This window comes from Rhinichthys klamathensis, unplaced genomic scaffold (assembly GCF_029890125.1).
Source record: "Rhinichthys klamathensis goyatoka isolate OS25496 unplaced genomic scaffold, OSU_Roscu_1.1 h1tg000523l_1, whole genome shotgun sequence".
In the NCBI taxonomy this organism is placed as follows: domain Eukaryota; kingdom Metazoa; phylum Chordata; class Actinopteri; order Cypriniformes; family Leuciscidae; genus Rhinichthys; species Rhinichthys klamathensis.
The window spans coordinates 3,076,488-3,095,580 of record NW_026607002.1 but is presented as its reverse complement, the minus strand read 5'-3'; the positions used below and the strand labels follow the sequence as shown (position 1 = coordinate 3,095,580).

General features: G+C 38.0%; 2 protein-coding genes across 2 annotated transcripts in view; both read right to left on the bottom strand.

Moving 5' to 3' along the window:
* The window catches only part of LOC130073061 (gastrula zinc finger protein XlCGF8.2DB-like), a 292,174-nt gene that overhangs the window by 48,389 nt on the left and 224,692 nt on the right, over positions 1 to 19,093 (bottom strand). The window lies entirely within an intron of this gene.
* LOC130073122 (oocyte zinc finger protein XlCOF15-like) lies at positions 10,439 to 11,523 on the bottom strand. Its single transcript, XM_056238554.1, has 2 exons — positions 11,294 to 11,523; positions 10,439 to 11,172 (listed from the first exon to the last, which is right to left on the bottom strand). The coding sequence occupies exons 1-2, from the start codon at positions 11,349 to 11,351 to the stop codon at positions 10,439 to 10,441; spliced, it is 792 nt and encodes a 263-aa protein (XP_056094529.1). The 5' UTR covers positions 11,352 to 11,523.

Here is a 19,093-nt window from a genome sequence, read left to right as displayed (position 1 = left end):
CTTATCTGAATCTGATGTGTGCTGTGGCTGAAACTGCCAGTGCAACAGACTCAATCTGAGTGGAAATTTGTAATGCCTAAATTTCCTGATGTGTGGGCAAAAGACAAATATAAATAATATGTTTATTTGAAACCGTATGTAATATCTGGCAAAGATGCCTCAAGCTGGGATAGAGTTAAAAGATGGTAGATAAAGTTAGACGTTCAGAGTGCAGTGTACCAGTCCCTCTCTCATTCAATGTCTCTCTCTCAGTCAATGTCAGCTAAAAGCTGTTACCTGAGTCGGTGTCATAAGTGATAATAAGCTATTTGTAGTGACATCTTTGATTAGGTTATTTTAGGACCAGTAACTTCTTTGTCTGATCTTAGTCCCCACCATGAAACGGGGGAGGGGCCGACGGAAATGTACACTGAATGTACGGTTGTGATCTAAATTCACTGAGTATAATCCACGTAGCTAGGTTGCTGCTTTTAAGATAGTTAATGGATTTAAGTGATTAAATACTGTTGTTATTGACCTGTCTCCCTGTGTGAACACTATTAGGCAATCCGAATGGCCCTGGTGACTCTTGAACGTGCCTTTCCTAAGCTCCAGAAAATAGCTGAGTTCTGTTGAAGAGAACTGATGGTGTGATTGGGAAGAGCGGTCACCAGTGGGCACGAGTGACCATCTCGATGACGGGTAAGACCTTCTATGGCCAGACAGGGGGCAACCCAAGCCAGAGTGGATCACGTAAAGTCACTGGGCATCTCAAGATGGAGGTGTTTATGTGAGAAAGGTATGAGAGTGGAGCGGATGACTGTGAGGCCAGCAGCATCCTTTATCGTTAGGGCGGATGAGCTGTGAGGAGTTACAGGCAGTCTGACCCAGAAACGTGAGTGTTCCTCTAATACCAATCACCAGAAACCGCATTCATTGTATGGCTTGTTTTTTTATTGTGACAAGCGTCTGCAAATATGCCAGGGGAAAACACCCTGATGGAGATTATAGATAAAGGGCTAACAGGAGTGGGCTTTCAAGAGCCAGCTGAGGCCATGAAGTGATTCCCATTAGTTGTTGTGGAGACAGTAGCAAAACTTTTTATGTACTGGTTTGCCTTATGGGCAAGGAAAATCATAGTGTTGATTTTGAACTAATAGGTCTATGACATAGTTTTAACTCCTGAAGGTCGTTAGACATGGTGGTGGCTAAAGATGAAGACAGCTTTTGTAGATTTGAGAAAAGTCTGGATAACAAGGTGAATGGTCAAAGGTTATTGTAATTAATTTAATATTACATTTTGTCTAAGTTACAGCCTTAGAAGGCTGTTGAAAAAGATTATTTATTTATAGTGAGAGAGACTGCTTGAGCAGAGGAAGGGATGGTAACTGTGTCTGTCTTTCCATTATTGGCCTGCTAGAGCAAGCTGAAGCAAAATAATGATAATGAAACAAAACAACCCAGCTGACCTTGTTAAATTCTAATGAATAATGAACAAGACATGCTTTGAAACTGGTTGGGAGACCATGTAAAATTAGGTAGAAGCTACCGGAAAATGGGAAGTTTAAAATCTTATTTAAAATTTAAATCTTTTAGCAATAATATAAAGAAAAATGAACATTGAAAATGAACAGTTAACATATGTGTGTCTACTATGAGTGCGTATGATGGTGACAGCACTTTATGTCTTGTATGTATTAGTTTGGGGTACTATTATTTCCTGATTTTGAGGATATTGTGTCATTAACCTCTGGAATTAGTGTTTTATCATTACAGATGGGTTAAGTGAAATGACCAACTTTAAAAAAGTTGATAATTCTAAGACAATCTGATGAAAAGACAATGCAGAACATGGGACGAGCTTTAATTGGAGTGGTTTTCCAGCTCTGTCTGCTATTGGTAATTATGAATGCTTTTGTCATTTATGATATTGAACTGAATTACTCTCTGGATTAGTATTTTATATAAATTGGAATTGTAAAGAAGATTGCCGTCCATTATGGGGTAAAACTCTTGTCTAAATTCAACTGAGGGTCTAAATTTAAATAGACAACTAGGTGGGATCATAAGGATAAACGTAGGAAAAAAAAAAGATATATATATAGACTTGACGGCAGAGAGACAAAGTGACACATTGGCTAAGTCACTATCCAAATTATCCAGAGTGAGCTCCCTCATTTTTATTGAAAGGCCGGAGGGCGAATAAAGGAGGAGTGAATATAACTTCTAAAAAGAAAAGGTTTTATTTCTCAATCCCTTAAATGTATGTATGACATTAGATGTCTAAGAAAACTACAATTTAATAAAGGTAAAAAGAGAAAGCAGCTATATGGCTGTGGGCTGGGATCTGAGTAACATAATATTTTGGTTTCTGTAAAACTGTAAAGATAAGTGGAACTGAGACAAATACTGTGAGAAGTAGTTATAATGAAAAATAAAGTTGAAGTTAATAATAAGAAAACAAGAGTATTGAAGAATTAATAAAATACCATGATTCCCCTAACGAGGGAACTTTAAGTGTCACTAGGCTGACAGTGGTGAGAGACTCGGATGCAGAAGGAACTGGCATGTAGGGCAAGATGGAAGAAATATAGTAGAAGAAAATGTATGTTATGAAAATACAATTTCTGATAGGATTTATGGAAGTCAAATTAAGTTTAAATGGTATGAAAAAGGTTAGGGTTAGACATTGTATGATTGACAGGGATTCAAGTGATATAAGGATAAGGAATGAACAAAAGCTTTATTAAGCAGAATGGGGAACGATCCTATATTTTAGTGGTAAAATAATGACTGAAATGATGATGTGAATTTGTTTTATTTTATTTCTATTTTTGAAACAAACAAAAAAGGGTATAAGATGTTATACAATTAAAATGGTACATGCTATGTGACCGTAAACTGAAGGATGATTTCAGTAAAGACTTAAAGTGCTAACATCGATTATTATGGGCCTTAATTATTAATATTCTATTGTTTGTTGTTTATTTTTAGTTAGACAACCATTGTGTTTTGAACCTAAAGGGTCTATAAAAGGGGTAGTGAAAATAATGGATTAACCATCCAACTTTTTTTATAATAAAAGGATTTGAAATCATAATTTTATAAATAAAAAAAACTAGTGCATATATTCTGGTATTCATGATTATAGACAATGTCTTTATTTAGGATCTGAGTAGTGACTGTGGATCTAGCCCATGCTAGGAATACAGCAATAGTGCTTGCTTATTTAGCCTGGCTTCCAGAGAATAAATATGTACTTGTTTCGTAATCAGTTATGTGTTTTATAAAAATTTTAACCTGACTGATAAACTGAGGAAGAATGACATTGATGTCCTGTTGTGAGTGGAAGGTGGGAGAGCCTCTTAATGGGGACTGGAATTTTTAGTATCCAGCATGTCCATGACGAGGTGAAGAGACAAGTGTGACCCGTCAGGGGAGCATGCGTCACCACTCCTCCCTTCCGTAGTGACCTCACTGGTTAGACCAGACGTGGCGGTATTGGACCCCACATTGGTCTAAAACGGGGGACTGAAGGGTTGGTCAAAATCCCTTGCCTCTTCAAATACATATATAATCATATATCATTTTGAATGGTTATATACTTCCTTTATAAAAATCAATAATCAAATATATTCATTATCACATAATAATTTTTATATTCTTGTGCTTGTGAAATTATATTTTCTTAAATGCATGGATGCAAGTAACCAGTTTCTTTTAGGTGCATTCCAATCTTACTTTGAGATTGCACGTAGTACACGCAGGACACGAAGGCCACGTAACCCACAAGGCCGTTTGTCTCTTTCTCTGGGATCAGTAGAAAGGTTAGAGGGTCCTAAAGGCAGCGTGGGCACATATGATCCTTCGCTGGACAGATGGTCAAGCTATATTGAGCGTTACTATCGAACTTTAATTGTTGTATTAAAATGTATTCTTTCCAGTATATTTCCTTCCTTGGGAGTAAATGCCAGTTATCTGTTTTTCTCCCAAACAAGTGAAGGTTTTAGCATTATGTTTTGGTATACTTAACTGATAATAAGGAGCTCAGACTCTCTTCAGCCTTGATGGGAGCTGTTATTTGCTAGTGTCTGTTATTTGTGTGTGTGTGCGTATGACATTCTATGTAGGTTCTGGACGGTCGGACCAGACACCCCGGCGCCCTTCTCTAACCTGCGAGGCCACCACAGACCTAAATCCAATGAGTGGACGACAACTATCTTTACTAATGGCGATAGGCACCCCTATCTCCTCACATGTGTTAAATTGTTTAGGCTTTCATGTTTCTTAGCCAATGAGAATCATTCAACCTGTAAGCAATGACGTAGCTTAGACCTTGGAAATGGTAACCCTGCATGGGCCCGCCGGCGGGCCCATTTGCCATTGCATGTTTAAAACAATAATATCTTAGTAAAAACCTAAAGTAATATTGCCAAACTATATATCATTTGAAAGCTTAAAATCTCTAGTTTTCATATTTGGTGGCTGTTATCTAAAATATATTACAGAGGAGCAGAAATTTATCAATTTGCAACAAGAATATTTCATATTCATTAGGAGTATTTAGGCCTTTATTTTGAAATAACAATAAACATGAAAAATCATGAAAGATTGGTAGAAACCTCAGTTTGTTTTCATGCCATGAGTTCAAAAGATAACACCAATTCCATTTTATGAGAAAAAAAGGTCTGAAAATGTTTTAAATATAAAGAAAAATGTATGGATTCTCGATTTGTAATGCGGCTGCGAGCTATAACGCTATAACGTAGTCTTTATGCATTTATTAGAGGTTTAATTCAAATCAAATACTGCCAAACCACCCCTACTACTTCTGAATAGGATGTCTACTTCATAAATTGTATGAAAATTATGGAAATACATGGTTCAGATCACTCAAAACATATGAAAATGGAGGCGCCCTTATATGGGCAGTAATGGAGTCTGGTGTTCACCTAGTGAAAAAGTTGGGTACTGCGCCCGAATAAAATCTTACTGAAAGCTCATTTTTTGAGATATCAACCTAAAATTTGGAATACAACTTGTTCAGATATTTGACTTTAATTTTCTTGCAGTTTTAGAGTAAAATATATTTTGTAATATATATATTTTATATAAAATATTAATCATTATATTTTTACATTACACAATTTCATAAACTCAAACTTATATAACTTTATTTCTGTTTCATTTTTTACAATTTCTGGACTTCTACAATAATCTGGAAAATGTCTTCTTTAAAACAAGACCAGCCATAGGTCTATATTCCAAAGCATTCCTGAATTACAACCATTTAAGTTTGGATAGTGATTTTTATGTCTATGCAAAAAAAAGGGGGGTGCCAGTTAACAGGATAACTGCTGTGATCTTTGTAACTGTAAGCGGGGCGGCCTACGAACTCCTGTGTGAGTCTTGAAGCTGACTTCTGCTGATGAAAATGCAAACTATCTTCAGTAAAACTTTTCTTTAATTTTTTATAATTCTGACTCCGGGTCTTCATTCTTCATATCTGGTTCTGGGTCTTTGACTGTACACCCCTTACAGTAGATAATGAAACCATATCATTTTTCATTAAACAAAGCAAAACGGACAGAGATAAAAGAGGTCACTTCGTTTATATTTTCAATCTACAAACTCCCATCCAACCGTACCATGCACTTTTTAATTACCTGCAGCATAAACTTTCCTCGTCCAAATCCCCACTCGACCCTCTTTTCACTAACGACTCCAATCATCCAGCGACGAGATTCTGGTTCCAAAAGCATCTTAAAGCAGTCCTCATCAAATACGGCGTCTCAGCAGAGCATTTCTCTAGCCACTCATTCCGCATCGGAGCAGCTACCACAGCCGCTAAAAAAGGTCTCTCCCAACAACAAATCAAAACCCTCGGTCGCTGGTCATCGAATGCCTTCAAAACCTATATTAGGTCTAGCCGGTTTTTCATCAGAAATGCTCACCAAGCCCTAACTAATTAATTATAATTATCACCTGCTGCCACATTTCAGTTACATCCGTTTTACACCAAACCTTCCGATTACATCTGGGCTCGCCGCTTGCACACTCGCTTAATATTCATAGTGTACGTTTTTCAATCATATGCAGACTCCCCCGTTCGCACGCAGCGATGACTCACCCGTTCGAAGGCCGGGTTCCGTCCCCCTTCCAAAACGCTGGTTGAACCCTCCCGTTCGAATCGCAGTGAGAGTCTGCCCGTCTTAGTCGTCGCCCGACGACCGCGCTCGTGTCGCCAGGCGGGCTCCCCATTCGTCGGGATGTGAGGGGTCTTTCCCGTGCCCCAGCCCCCCTTCGAAGCGCCGGTCGAGCCCTCCCGACCGAGTCCAGCGGGCGCCCTCCGTCCAACCTGGCGAGGCTTAACAGTCCGATGCCGTGAGCATATAAGTTCCCGTCGGACGCTGCGAGAGCCCTCCCGGGTGAACGGTTAAACTCGTCCACAAATTCACGCTCGCATAATTCTTGCGTCAGCGAGCTGTCAGTTCAACTGCAGAATGGGCTTATCCGTCCGATGCCGTGAGCATCCAAGTTCCCGTCGGTCGTTGCGAGAGCCTTCCCAGTCGAACTGGCAAGCTCGTTCCTTGGTAAATACATACCCTTCACTTTTTGGGGGGTTAAATTCTACGCTCGCTGTCCTCCGTTTATCTGGCATTTTGGGGAGTACTCTGGGGTCGGGCCGAATTCTGAGCTCGGAGCCCTCCCCCCGGACAGCAAGCCAAATACGCATTATAATATTACATCAGATTTCATTAACATGTAAACTCGTGAAATGAAGTTTTATGTAAACAAAGTTCGGGAGGAGCATGTTCAGGTAATCATCCAATCAGCGCAAGAAGAAGCCAGTATAAATAAAGCCTTCCCTTACCTCCTGTCTCATGACTAATTTCTCAGCATCCCACCACCACCCCTTCACCCCACATTCGGCTGGGTCCGCTCATAGTTACCTATGATCTCTAAGGTTTCCGAATTCTGAGCTCGGAGCCCTCCCCCCGGACAGCAAGCCAAATACGCATTATAATATTACATCAGATTTCATTAACATGTAAACTCGTGAATCTCAGATTAGTATTATATCAAATTTTAAAAAGGCAGTTGACTGACTAAAATCTCTTAGATGGTGTGTGACTAGTTCCATATCACAAATATGGCCAGGATCTGTGCATGACTCAAGAATTTTCAGAGATTTATGCACATTATTTGAACATGGTAAGGAAAAATATAAATATCAAGCTCACTGTATTACATACATGCTTATCCTAACAGAACTGAATTTTTCCATTAAACAGGTGATTACAACAGGATCCTGCTTGGAGACAGGTGTTTTATGACCCCGTTCCCTGACCCAAACCCCAGACCAGTTGCAATGCAGCTCTAGCCAGGACAAGGGCACACATGAAGTGAACTTTAGCCAACTAAAGTGTCTGAAAAGTCTGAGGGTTGCACCTGACAGGGCCTGTGACATGGGCCATATTACACAACATTGCACCATCAGAAAAAATATAAAACATTTCATTAAATGTTTCATAAAAGACAAGACAAATATGCTTAGTTCCTTGATTTTTATTTTAATTGTTCTTTGTAAAGAAAAGCCAGTGATCAAGTCATCTTTTGCCTGCAAATAATATATATTGTACTCTGTGTGAAATAATATATTAGCACTTACTCTGAAGTTCCTATGAAGCAACTCTATCTCTAGTGCCAGTTTTTTTTTTTTTTAAGTTGCCAAGTTTTTTCAAAATACTCTGTTTTCTAGGGGTAGGGGTACACCTGTCAAACACATGGCTCATGCATCAAAAATTAAAAGGAAAAGTACAACACTGCCCACCTCTGCATCACTGCTCTTCTGTAGATGTGGGCTCCTGCAACTGATATTAGAAATAATAGGTACTCAAGTGTAAATTAAGTAAAGTTATTTATGCACTTTAAGATATCTGAGAGGGTTTCTTCACTGTCCTGTGCATTGGGGGAAAAAATGGCCATTACAGTGTTTATCTACTTTCTTCCCTTTTGATGTAACATTAGAAAAAGTCCACTTACTGCACATGCTTCAGCCACTTGCTTGGGAACACATAAAAGTGTTGGTTTTGTTTAATACTGCACAAAAGAGGAAAACACAATTTCATTACAATGAAGTACACTGGGGGGAAATGTGATCAATAACTCAAGGCAACATATTTTTTTTTTACATTAACTATGTAGTTTCACAGACACTCATGTAGACTTTCACAAGTCAAAGCAATTCATTGCTACTCAAGGTTTAACAGCTGATATGACTGGACAGCCATTTGGATTATAGGCCTACTTAATTTAATGCAGCAACAAATTATTTTACAGTGTAGGATCATTTAAAGTTCATTTACCAGCAGTGAAGGTGTTCTGCTCCTGGCCTCTGGCTGTGGGTCTGAGGAAGAGCTGAACCCAGGGATGCCCTCCACAAGGTTCACACTCAACCCAAGGGTCAGCTCTTCTGCCTGGGTATAATGTGGGGGTGCAGGACCACCACCTGTTTGTTTTTCTTTTCTTTTTTTTTCTCAGCCTTTTTCTTGGTTGCTTTTATAAACAGGCAAACATTTATTAACAGTGCCTTTTTAAAAGAGATTAGTTAGTACAAATTACTATTATGTAGAATATTCTAGTACTTCACTTTTACTTGTTCCCATGTTCTAGTGGGTGGTGACTCTAACATTACAATTAACAAAGTTATTAATTATTTAGAAATTATTAAAATATAAAAATATATACTGTAATAAGTGATGAAAACATCTAACTACAAACTTAATTTGTCTGCTACGTTTTGCCAGCCCTCTCTCTTGGCTTTTGCACACTTTGAGGTGTTCCCTGGCGTTTTAATTAAGTTTTCAAATTCTGCATATCCTTCAAGCAATAACTCTTGCTCTTCTGTGGAGAAAAAAACTGAGCGCGCTCTTTGGCCACGGTGAGCAGCCAATAGCAGCGTTGCTGATCAATGTTTCTACTATCGATACATATCCCCTTTTAACCCAGCGCATGAACGCGCAATTATCTCAGATAACCCAATCCAGCTATACTAATCATAACCGGCAGGAGTGTTCGAAGAACCTAATTAGCCGGATCATGATGAGCACGATGATATTATCTTGGATGTCTCGTTTGATTTTGGATGTTTTAAGCAACGTACGAAGAACGGGCCCCAGGACTGTTTTTAATCCAAATGGCAATATTTATTTAGCAGAGTCCTCAGCTGTTTGTTCACCAAGACTTTTTGAGATTTTTTTACGATAAAATTGGTCACTATTTTATCGTTTAAAAGAGTATTGTACCATGTGGATACAGCTGCTGCACATTGAAATAAACACTGAATTATATTTATTATAATATGTCAAATGTTTGTAAAGTCATGTAACCTACATCCAAAGACCTTTTATGCGTAAAGATTTAACTGATTGAATTATGAATTCTTTTTTGACTTTTTTTGTCTGTGGGATACCATGAAAATAAGTATTAGTTGAATAACTTATCTTTCTGTCATTTTTCCCCGGATAATATAACAGTGATTAAGAATCATACTTGTGTATTGACTTGGAAGTATGTGGACGTCTTTTTGTCGGGTGCTGCTGCCATGGTGAATCGTAATTTCGGAGCTCCATTAATCATGGCTTTTCATAGTCATGGAGTAGTCAACCTACTCTGAGTTGATTGAACTAACTCAATTCAGCTGTTCTGAAACCGAAAACTCAGAGTTTACCATCTCAGGGTAAATCAACTCAGAGTTCAAGTTTTAACTCAGAGTTGGTTGAACCTCCTTATTGAAACAGACAGACCCCTGGCCTCTCTCGTCCTTCACCGTTGTTGCTCCTGTTATGCTTCAGCTCCTCCGTGAGAGATACAAGACCGGTGCGCGCAGGTGTCGCTCATCAGCAATCACGCCACCGGCCTGGAGCCATTCTCCCACTGCCCTCGGCCTGCTCGCCACAAAGCTGTTTGTGATATGAATGATATTTGATAGACTATTGTTAACATTGTTTTACACGTGCCTCATATGTGCAATAAAATAAACTCCTCAAAGAAACAAAACACATCCCTTCATACATTTGATGGCAACACACTAGTTTTCTGAAATATAATTGTATCTGTATGAGATGACCATGCACTGCTTGAGCGATGACACTGACACGAGTATTTTCACATTGTTGCTTTACTGTTCAGTTCATCTTGTATACAGTAACACTCAGTGTTTACTGCACATGTGCAACACAACAGAGGATCAATACAGGTGTCGGAAGAACAAAACATGCAACACTTACAATGCGATAAAAAAAAACATTTTAACCTTCCTCCTAATTTTAGATTAAATTACTATATTTGAGGTAATTCCATTTTTTGCTTAATCTGAATATCAAATCAAGTCATGGATCTGAACATTGCTCACTTAGACACTTTCAGACAAAGCTTTTTCTTATGTCGTTGTAGATTAGTCAATAGGCTTCTTTCCAGTATGAACTCTCTCATGATTTTTCAGGCTTCCTGACTGAGAGAAACTCTTTCCACAGTGTGAACACTTGTACGGTTTCTCTCCAGTGTGAATTCTCTGGTGTGATTTTAAGTGGCTGGATATAATAAAGCTCTTTCCACAGTCAAAGCACACATAAGGTCTCACACCAGTATGAATACGCTCATGCTCTTTTAACTGTTGCACTTCTGAAAATCTCTTTCCACAAAAAAAACAAACGTGAGGCTTCACACCAGTATGAGTTTTAAGGTGTGTTTTTAAGCCTGATTCAAAAACAAATGTTTTATCACACTGATCACAGCTGAATGATCTCAATCCAGAGTGACTGCGCAGATGAGTGTTGAGATGACTTTTCTGAGTGAAACTCTTTCCACACTGAGAGCATTTGAACGGTTTTTCTCCAGTGTGAATTCTCATGTGCACATTTAGGTTTCCTATAAGTATGAAAGTCTTTCCACACTGAGTGCATGTATAAGGCTTTTCTCCAGTGTGAATCATCATGTGTGAGTTCAGCTTTGATTTAGATATGAAACTCTTTCCACACTCAGAACAGGTTAAAGATCCTTCGACTCCAGATTTTTCAGCTTGTTTGAAACTTTTTTCAGTCTTTGAAACGACTGCATTTCCATCTTCATTTGTGAAATAATGCAGTTTTTGAAACTGATGCTGTTTGTCTTTATTCACTTCCATCAGGTCTAAAATAAAAACAAATGGAATGAGTCTACTAGTATCTAGATTTATATGTTATTTTTATATGTCAGTTTTCATCTTAATGTTCCTCATCAGTCATTAAAGAGAATGAAGGAAAACACCAACCTATTTGTTCCTCTGTATCTTCATCTTTTATTCTGCAGGGTTCTTCCTTAATCTCCATCTTTACAATAGTATGTCCGTAGTTTCTCCTGGAGTAATTCCTCCTGCTTGCTTCTTCTTCTCCTGTGGGAAGATGGGAATATTCTCCAGCATTTAAACTCTCATGAACGGCTGTGGGAGCTTCACTGACTGAAGGAGTGAATTGTGGTCGTTGTTGCTCATTTAGCAGATGATCATCACACTTAATCACTCGAGATTATGCAGCTTTAAGTGAATTAAGGGTTTATTGCTGTAATCAGACACCAATTAAATGTGGGAATGTGTGCAAAATAGAGACAAAGTAATTGTTTGCCATTCAGAATAGATTTAACTAAAACTATTTCTTTCACCAACCCAGCTAACAGATTTTTGTTATAAGAACGTTCTCTAAATATTCAGTGTTGGTTCTGAGAACGTGAAAAATGTCCAGTTTTCTTGACGTTCGAGGAACGTGTTCTTAAAGGTATAATGTTCCTCAAACGTTCTTTCAACTTAATTTTGATTTAAAATTCAAGTTTCCAGTTTCCTGAATGTTATTTAAAGGTTATTGTGATGTTCCTGAAACATTCTTTCAATCATCTTTTAAAAGAGTAATAAGAACACAAACTACAACTTTGTTCAGAAACGGCCTTAGATGAACTGGAGATACAAGACATGAACTCTCTCAAGATGTGGTTAAACAACTCCACAAACAGCATTACCAGCTTCACTTATTACTAATCAGACTGACTTTGTCACACGTATACATAAGATCTTATTGAGAATTAACAGATGTTGAAGTGTTATTGAAAATGTTTCGTTTGAGGTCACTATCATGGAGATCAGTATTTGCTTTAGTTGGGCTCTTGACCCTTGACTTTCATTACGTTGATGCTTTATCAGCAATTGCAAGTGTTTATGGAGGACTTTTCTGCATTGATAAAGAAGATCGACATGCCTGCTTTAATAATAGACAATGGAATGAAATTAAACAATTGCTATTACTGCAGGTTTGTTCACTTTTGGAAATTGAATGTGTTTTGAGAAAAAGGTGATAAACTCCATTGATGTGATAAAAAATCATTTGTAACTGAACACATTTGTGTAAGATTGCCCAAAACTATTTATAGTTAAAAACGATACACTTAGGCATCAGCACTCATCATACAAACCTCAACAATGGTGACAATCAAACAATAATTCAGCTGCATAATTAATTCATGCCGCAATGCATGCTGGGAGCCATGAATGTGTTTTGTATGCTGGCATGAAGCATGTCACCATTGTTGTGTTTCATATACCGAATGTTGATGTCTGTGAGTGTATAAATGACACAAAACAAGTTTTAAACAAAGCCTTAACAAATTCAGTATTTTATATATAAACATTCAGCATCTGAAACACAATAATGTTTTTCATTTCTTGAGTTTCTTCTTCTTCAATAGTGTTTCTATTCTTTAAGTAATCACTTACAGAAAAAGCAGTCATTTGTCTGTTATTAAAACAGCCATATTGATCTGCTTTATCAATGCAGAAATGTTCTCCATAAACACCTGCAATCACTGATCAAGAACCAACGTAATGATAGTCAAGAGAGTCAAGAGCCCAACTAAAGCAAACACTGATCTCCATCATGGTGACCTCAAACGAAACATTTTCAATAAGACATCAAGTCAAGTATATTTATATAGCGCGTTTCACAATATAGATTGGATCAAAGCAGCTTCTCACAGTATCAATCAAAACATAATAACAATGTTAGTTTCTTAGTGGAAAAATATCCACGTTTGGTAGAGCTGGTCAATGTTATTACTGATTGGTTAATTAACATCTATTCAACATCTAAACCTCTGTTAATTCTCAATAAGATCTTCTGTAGATGTGTGACATTAATAAAGTCAGTCTGGGCCCGTATACATAAAGAATCCTCTCAGAAAACTCTTAATTTAGCTTAAAAACTTTTACGTAGGAGTCTCAGCTTAAAGGGGAACTCCGGCGCAAAATGAACCTTTGGTCTAATAAAACATTGGTACCTAGTCAACCGTTCTCTGAGATTTGTTTTCATGATAATCGAATGTAAAGAGTTTTTTCTATAAAAACTGTTTAGCGTATAACGCTAGTAATGGGGGCATCTATTAAGTAAAAATTAATTTGCTAGTTTATACCACTAACAAGACTCAAAATAGCCCCACACTAACACAGTAACATAATGAGGGTCCCTACATGCAAAAAGAAGCATTGAGAACTTTGTAAGTGTACAGACCGTTTAATAAGAAGATATTTTATGAAGACAGTCCACTTCGTGTATACAGACAGGAGCCATCTTTGGAAAACAGTCTCGACTAATCAAACCAGGAATTATTTCTTAATTTAGCTGGGAATTAGTCTTTCTTGGCCAGGAAGATATTATATTTCCTAGAATTAATAATTGTTTATGCTTTCCGTTCACTGGATGAACTGATAAAATGATCATACTATTGATTCTGCTACAGTAAATTCTGAAAATAATAAAAAATTAGTTATTGATCATAATCCGTTATGAATAATAATTAGTTATATTTATACGGGCGTATAAACGCTCTATATTAGATATATTTTTAAGATGGAAAAATGCAGTTTTACAGATACTAGACACGTGACTTTCAAATGAAAGATTGGTATATTCTAGGTTATTACGTGTGGAAGTTTTTTGTCCAATAATTAGAACATCTGTTTTTTCAGAATTTAGTAGTAGGAAATTACTAGTCATCCAATTTTTTATATCAGCTATGCATTCCGTTAATTTTGTGAATTGGTAAGTTTCGTTAGGTTTTGAAGAAATATACAGCTGAGTATCATTAGCATAACAGTGAAAGCTAATTCCATGTTTCCTAATGATATCTCCCTAGCATGTACAGAGTGAATAGCAGCGGTCCTAGTACTGAGCCTTGTGGTACGCCATACTGAACTTGTGATCGATAAGACATCTCTTCATTTACTGCTACAAACTGATAACGGTCAGATAAGTATGATTTAAACCATGCTAATGCAATTCCACTAATGCCAACATGGTTTTCTAGTCTATTTAAAAGAATGTTGTGGTCAATTGTGTCAAATGCAGCACTAAGATCAAGTAACACTAATAGAGAGATACAACCATGATCGGATGATAAGAGCAAATCATTTGTGACTCTAACGAGAGCAGTCTCAGTGCTATGGTACGGTCTAAAACCGGACTGAAAATCCTTGCAGATATAATTTCTTTCAAGAAAGGAACACAGTTGTGAGGATACACGTTCGTGACTCCTGTTCGAACTCGTTCATCAAAATGAACAAATCTTTTTTCGAGTCATTTCGTTCATTCAACTAACGAAATGAACGAAATGACTCGAAAAAAGATTCGTTCATTTTGATGAACGAGTTCGAACAGGAGAGTCACGAACGTGTATCATTTGTGCTTTTTAAACTTTAACTTTTCTATTTATTTTTGAAATGGCCAATCGTTTCGCTAGATAAGACCCTTATTCATCGTCTGGTATCGTTTAAAGCCCTTTGAAGCTGCACTGAAACTGTCTTTTGGACCTTGAACCGTCTGGTTCACATGGAAGTCCATTATATGGAGAAAAATCCTGGAATGTTTTCATCAAAAACCTTAATTTCTTTTCGACTGAAGAAAGAAAGACATGGACATCTTGGATGACATGGGGGTGAGTAAATTATCAGCAAAAGTTTTTTTTAAAGTAAACTACTCCTTTAACTATGTAGTTTCACAGACACTCATGTAGACTTTCACAAGTCAAAGCAATTCATTGCTACTCAAGGTTTAACAGCTGATATGACTGGACAGCCATTTGGATTATAGGCCTACTTAATTTAATGCAGCAACAAATTATTTTACAGTGTAGGATCATTTAAAGTTCATTTACCAGCAGTGAAGGTGTTCTGCTCCTGGCCTCTGGCTGTGGGTCTGAGGAAGAGCTGAACCCAGGGATGCCCTCCACAAGGTTCACACTCAACCCAAGGGTCAGCTCTTCTGCCTGGGTATAATGTGGGGGTGCAGGACCACCACCTGTTTGTTTTTCTTTTCTTTTTTTTTCTCAGCCTTTTTCTTGGTTGCTTTTATAAACAGGCAAACATTTATTAACAGTGCCTTTTTAAAAGAGATTAGTAAATTACTATTATGTAGAATATTCTAGTACTTCACTTTTACTTGTTCCCATGTTCTAGTGGGTGGTGACTCTAACATTACAATGAACAAAGTTATTAATTATTTAGAAATTATTAAAATATAAAAATATATACTGTAATAAGTGATGAAAACATCTAACTACAAACTTAATTTGTCTGCTACGTTTTGCCAACCCTCTCTCTTGGCTTTTGCACACTTTGAGGTGTTCCCTGGCGTTTTAATTAAGTTTTCAAATTCTGCATATCCTTCAAGCAATAACTCTTGCTCTTCTGTGGAGAAAAAAACTGAGCGCGCTCTTTGGCCACGGTGAGCAGCCAATAGCAGCGTTGCTGATCAATGTTTCTACTATCGATACATATCCCCTTTTAACCCAGCGCATGAACGCGCAATTATCTCAGATAACCCAATCCAGCTATACTAATCATAACCGGCAGGAGTGTTCGAAGAACCTAATTAGCCGGATCATGATGAGCACGATGATATTATCTTGGATGTCTCGTTTGATCTCGGATGTTTTAAGCAACGTACGAAGAACGGGCACCAGGACTGTTTTTAATCCAAATGGCAATATTTATTTAGCAGAGTCCTCAGCTGTTTGTTTTCCAAGACTTTTTGAGATTTTTTTACGATAAAATTGGTCACTATTTTATCGTTTAAAAGAGTATTGTACCATGTGGATACAGCTGCTGCACATTGAAATAAACACTGAATTATATTTATTACATGGGCGTAGGTTTGGTCTCAGCTTTGGTGGGGACATCCCCCGCACCCAATCCCAATCCCCCCCCCCCCCCCCCCAGCCGGGAATTATTTTTTTGTAAGATAAGTAACAGTGCTTTAATGGTGATTTCCTTTGTCATTTCTATTGTTCTCAATTGTAAGTCGTTGGATAAAAAGTGTCTGCTAAATGAATAAATGTAAATCTGTTGTGGTTTGATGCTGTCTTTCCTGCATACAAAATGGTTAATTAATTTTGTAGTCTATCCTATGGCTAGCAAGTTTAACCCTCCTACCAGATATTGTTATTTTGGATATTATCAATCAAATAATGATTTATTATATTTGAATAACCAACAGTGTTAACTTTTGCCTTTTTAACATTGCCAACATGTTTTTCCAGCACATGTGTCTAAGCAAGTAGGCTACACTCACAAATACATTACATAAACAGAATGTAGAAACGAAAAATGTCTCAGATGATCCACTGTTTATGACGGCAAGATTCTAAGTTAAGGTAGGCTAATTAACATTCAGTGACTTGCTAACATAGCATTCTATCATGATAGTGCGACTTCTATGAGTCTATCTGTGCTGCACACCCCTAATTAATGCTCCTAACCTTGAAAGATTGCAGAAGCTTCAAGCTAGGTTTAACTGTAACAATATCCTGGGTAACCAGGATCACCAGTTAATACTATTTTCCACTAGAATCTGCATTTGAAAGCCTGGTCAGTCACTACTACTGCTAGTTATTTTTGCCTACTTACACTCTGCTTTATGAAAAAGCTTCGTATGTCCCCTTTCTTCTTCTTGGGTGACATAGCTGATCTACAAAGTACAAAAAGGGGCAAAAAACCGGAATATTAAAATGTTTTACTCTGGCCTTTGTATATGGCAGGCAGAGAGACAGCCCTGGTAACTTACCGTCGGCGTCGTCACGCGCGCGCACACACACGTCACCACCCGCTCGCTGCCAGTGAGTGCAAGCACAAAAAGTAGTCCCGGCCCGCGCGTGTAGCCTGCCTGTCAGAGACCCCGCCGCCAATCAAATTACGGCGTATCTTGTACTGTCGTCGTCCTGGCCGTTGGAATCGATCCAAATGCAGCGCAAATATCAAAATAGCAGTTCAAAGGAGCTTGCTAAATATTGGTGGGGACAAATTTGTCATCTCAAAATATTGATTGGGACTAGTACCTAGCGTCCCCCCCTAAACCTACGCCCTTGATTTATTATAATATGTCAAATGTTTGTAAAGTCATGTAACCTACAGCCATAGACCTTTTATGCGTAAAGATTTAACTGATTGAATTATGAGTTCTTTTTTGACTTTTTTTTTGTCTGTGGGATACCATGAAAATAAGTATTAGTTGAATAACTTATCTTTCTGTAATTTTTCCCCGGATAATATAACAGTGATTAAGAATCATACTTGTGTATTGACTTGGAAGTATGTGGACGTCTTTTTGTCGGGTGCTGCTGCCATGGTGAATCGTAATTTCGGAGCTCCATTAATCATGGCTTTTCATAGTCATGGTGTACGTGCTTAACTCAGAGTCAACCTACTCAGAGTTGATTGAACTAACTCAATTCAGCTGTTCAGAAACCGAAAACTCAGAGTTTCCCATCTCAGGGTAAATCAACTCAGAGTTCAAGTTTTAACTCAGAGTTGGTTGAACCTCCTTATTGAAACAGACAGACCCCTGGCCTCTCTCGTCCTTCACCGTTGTTGCTCCTGTTATGCTTCCGCTCCTCCGTGAGAGATACGAGACCAGTGCGCGCAGGTGTCGCTCATCAGCAATCACGCCACTGTAGCGGGTATTGAGAAGAGAATATTATCGTTATGATTGGTTATTTCAATGGTTCATGTAGTTTGTGATGGTGCAGTACCGAAAGACTCCAGCAGGGGGTGGGGGAGCATGGAGAGTTATTATCAGACACACGGTTCCCTTCCCCCTACTCATAATACAGAGTTTGAGGGAAATGCAACAAGTGTCTGTCGTTGTAATATTTCTATGTTCCCCTCTTCAGGTAAGCCCTTTAAATATCTGAATATTTGATGTTAAATCTTAATATCTTAAGTTAATATGAGTTTGTGAATATAGGATGTTCGATAATTCTTGTTATATACCCGTATTGTGGAAAAAGAGATGAGATTGTCGCACATGGCGAACGTGAATATTTTCCGATGCTACCATTAGCACGTCGCAATGCACTGTATTGTTAGTACATAAAGTTTTATGGGTTTCTAACAATTCATATAATGAAATGACAGTGTTATTATGCTGTTAAGATGAGTTTGGCTGTAATATTATCGTCTAACACTGTTTTATGTTTGAGTTTGTATTGTATATGAGTGAGTGTTAATGCAACATGACATCATGACTTTGCGTAAACATACACGCCACTTTCAATTCAAGTGGCGTGTTATCTATATGCATTTTGAGCTATCCGCGTGTATGTCCACGCCGAAATCTTTTGCGTGTATGTCTACGCCATTAAATGTCCGAGTGATTCCGCGTGTATGTGTACGCCGTTAAATGTCCGGGCGAAACGAAGCAAAATCTATATCTACATCTGTGGAGCGATATTTCTTTTCCTAGGATGGTAGGAGAAGACTCATAAATGGTATTAACCCCAGTGACGGGTAGGTTTAGGGACGGGGTTGGGGTAGGTCATATATCTATATATACATAATACAGTAATATAACGTTAAGTCAAAGGCGTTGATAAACACGCTGAAAAGCGATTATGCGTGTTGATAGCACGCCAAAAATGGAAATACGAATTGGCGTGTCATACATACGCCATTTCATGAGATCAGTCTGGTTAATGGGTCACGTGCTGAACCGTCCATGTTCAAGTGTGAAGGCCTGCAGTTATCACATAAAATGGATGA

Coding starts and splice junctions, on each gene's coding strand:
- LOC130073122 (XM_056238554.1), bottom strand. CDS start 11,351: ATGGAGATTAAGGAAGAACCCTGCAGAATAAAAGATGAAGATACAGAG. Junction 11,173..11,293: donor AGATACAGAGGAACAAATAG/GTTGGTGTTTTC, acceptor TTTTTATTTTAG/ACCTGATGGAAGTGAATAAA.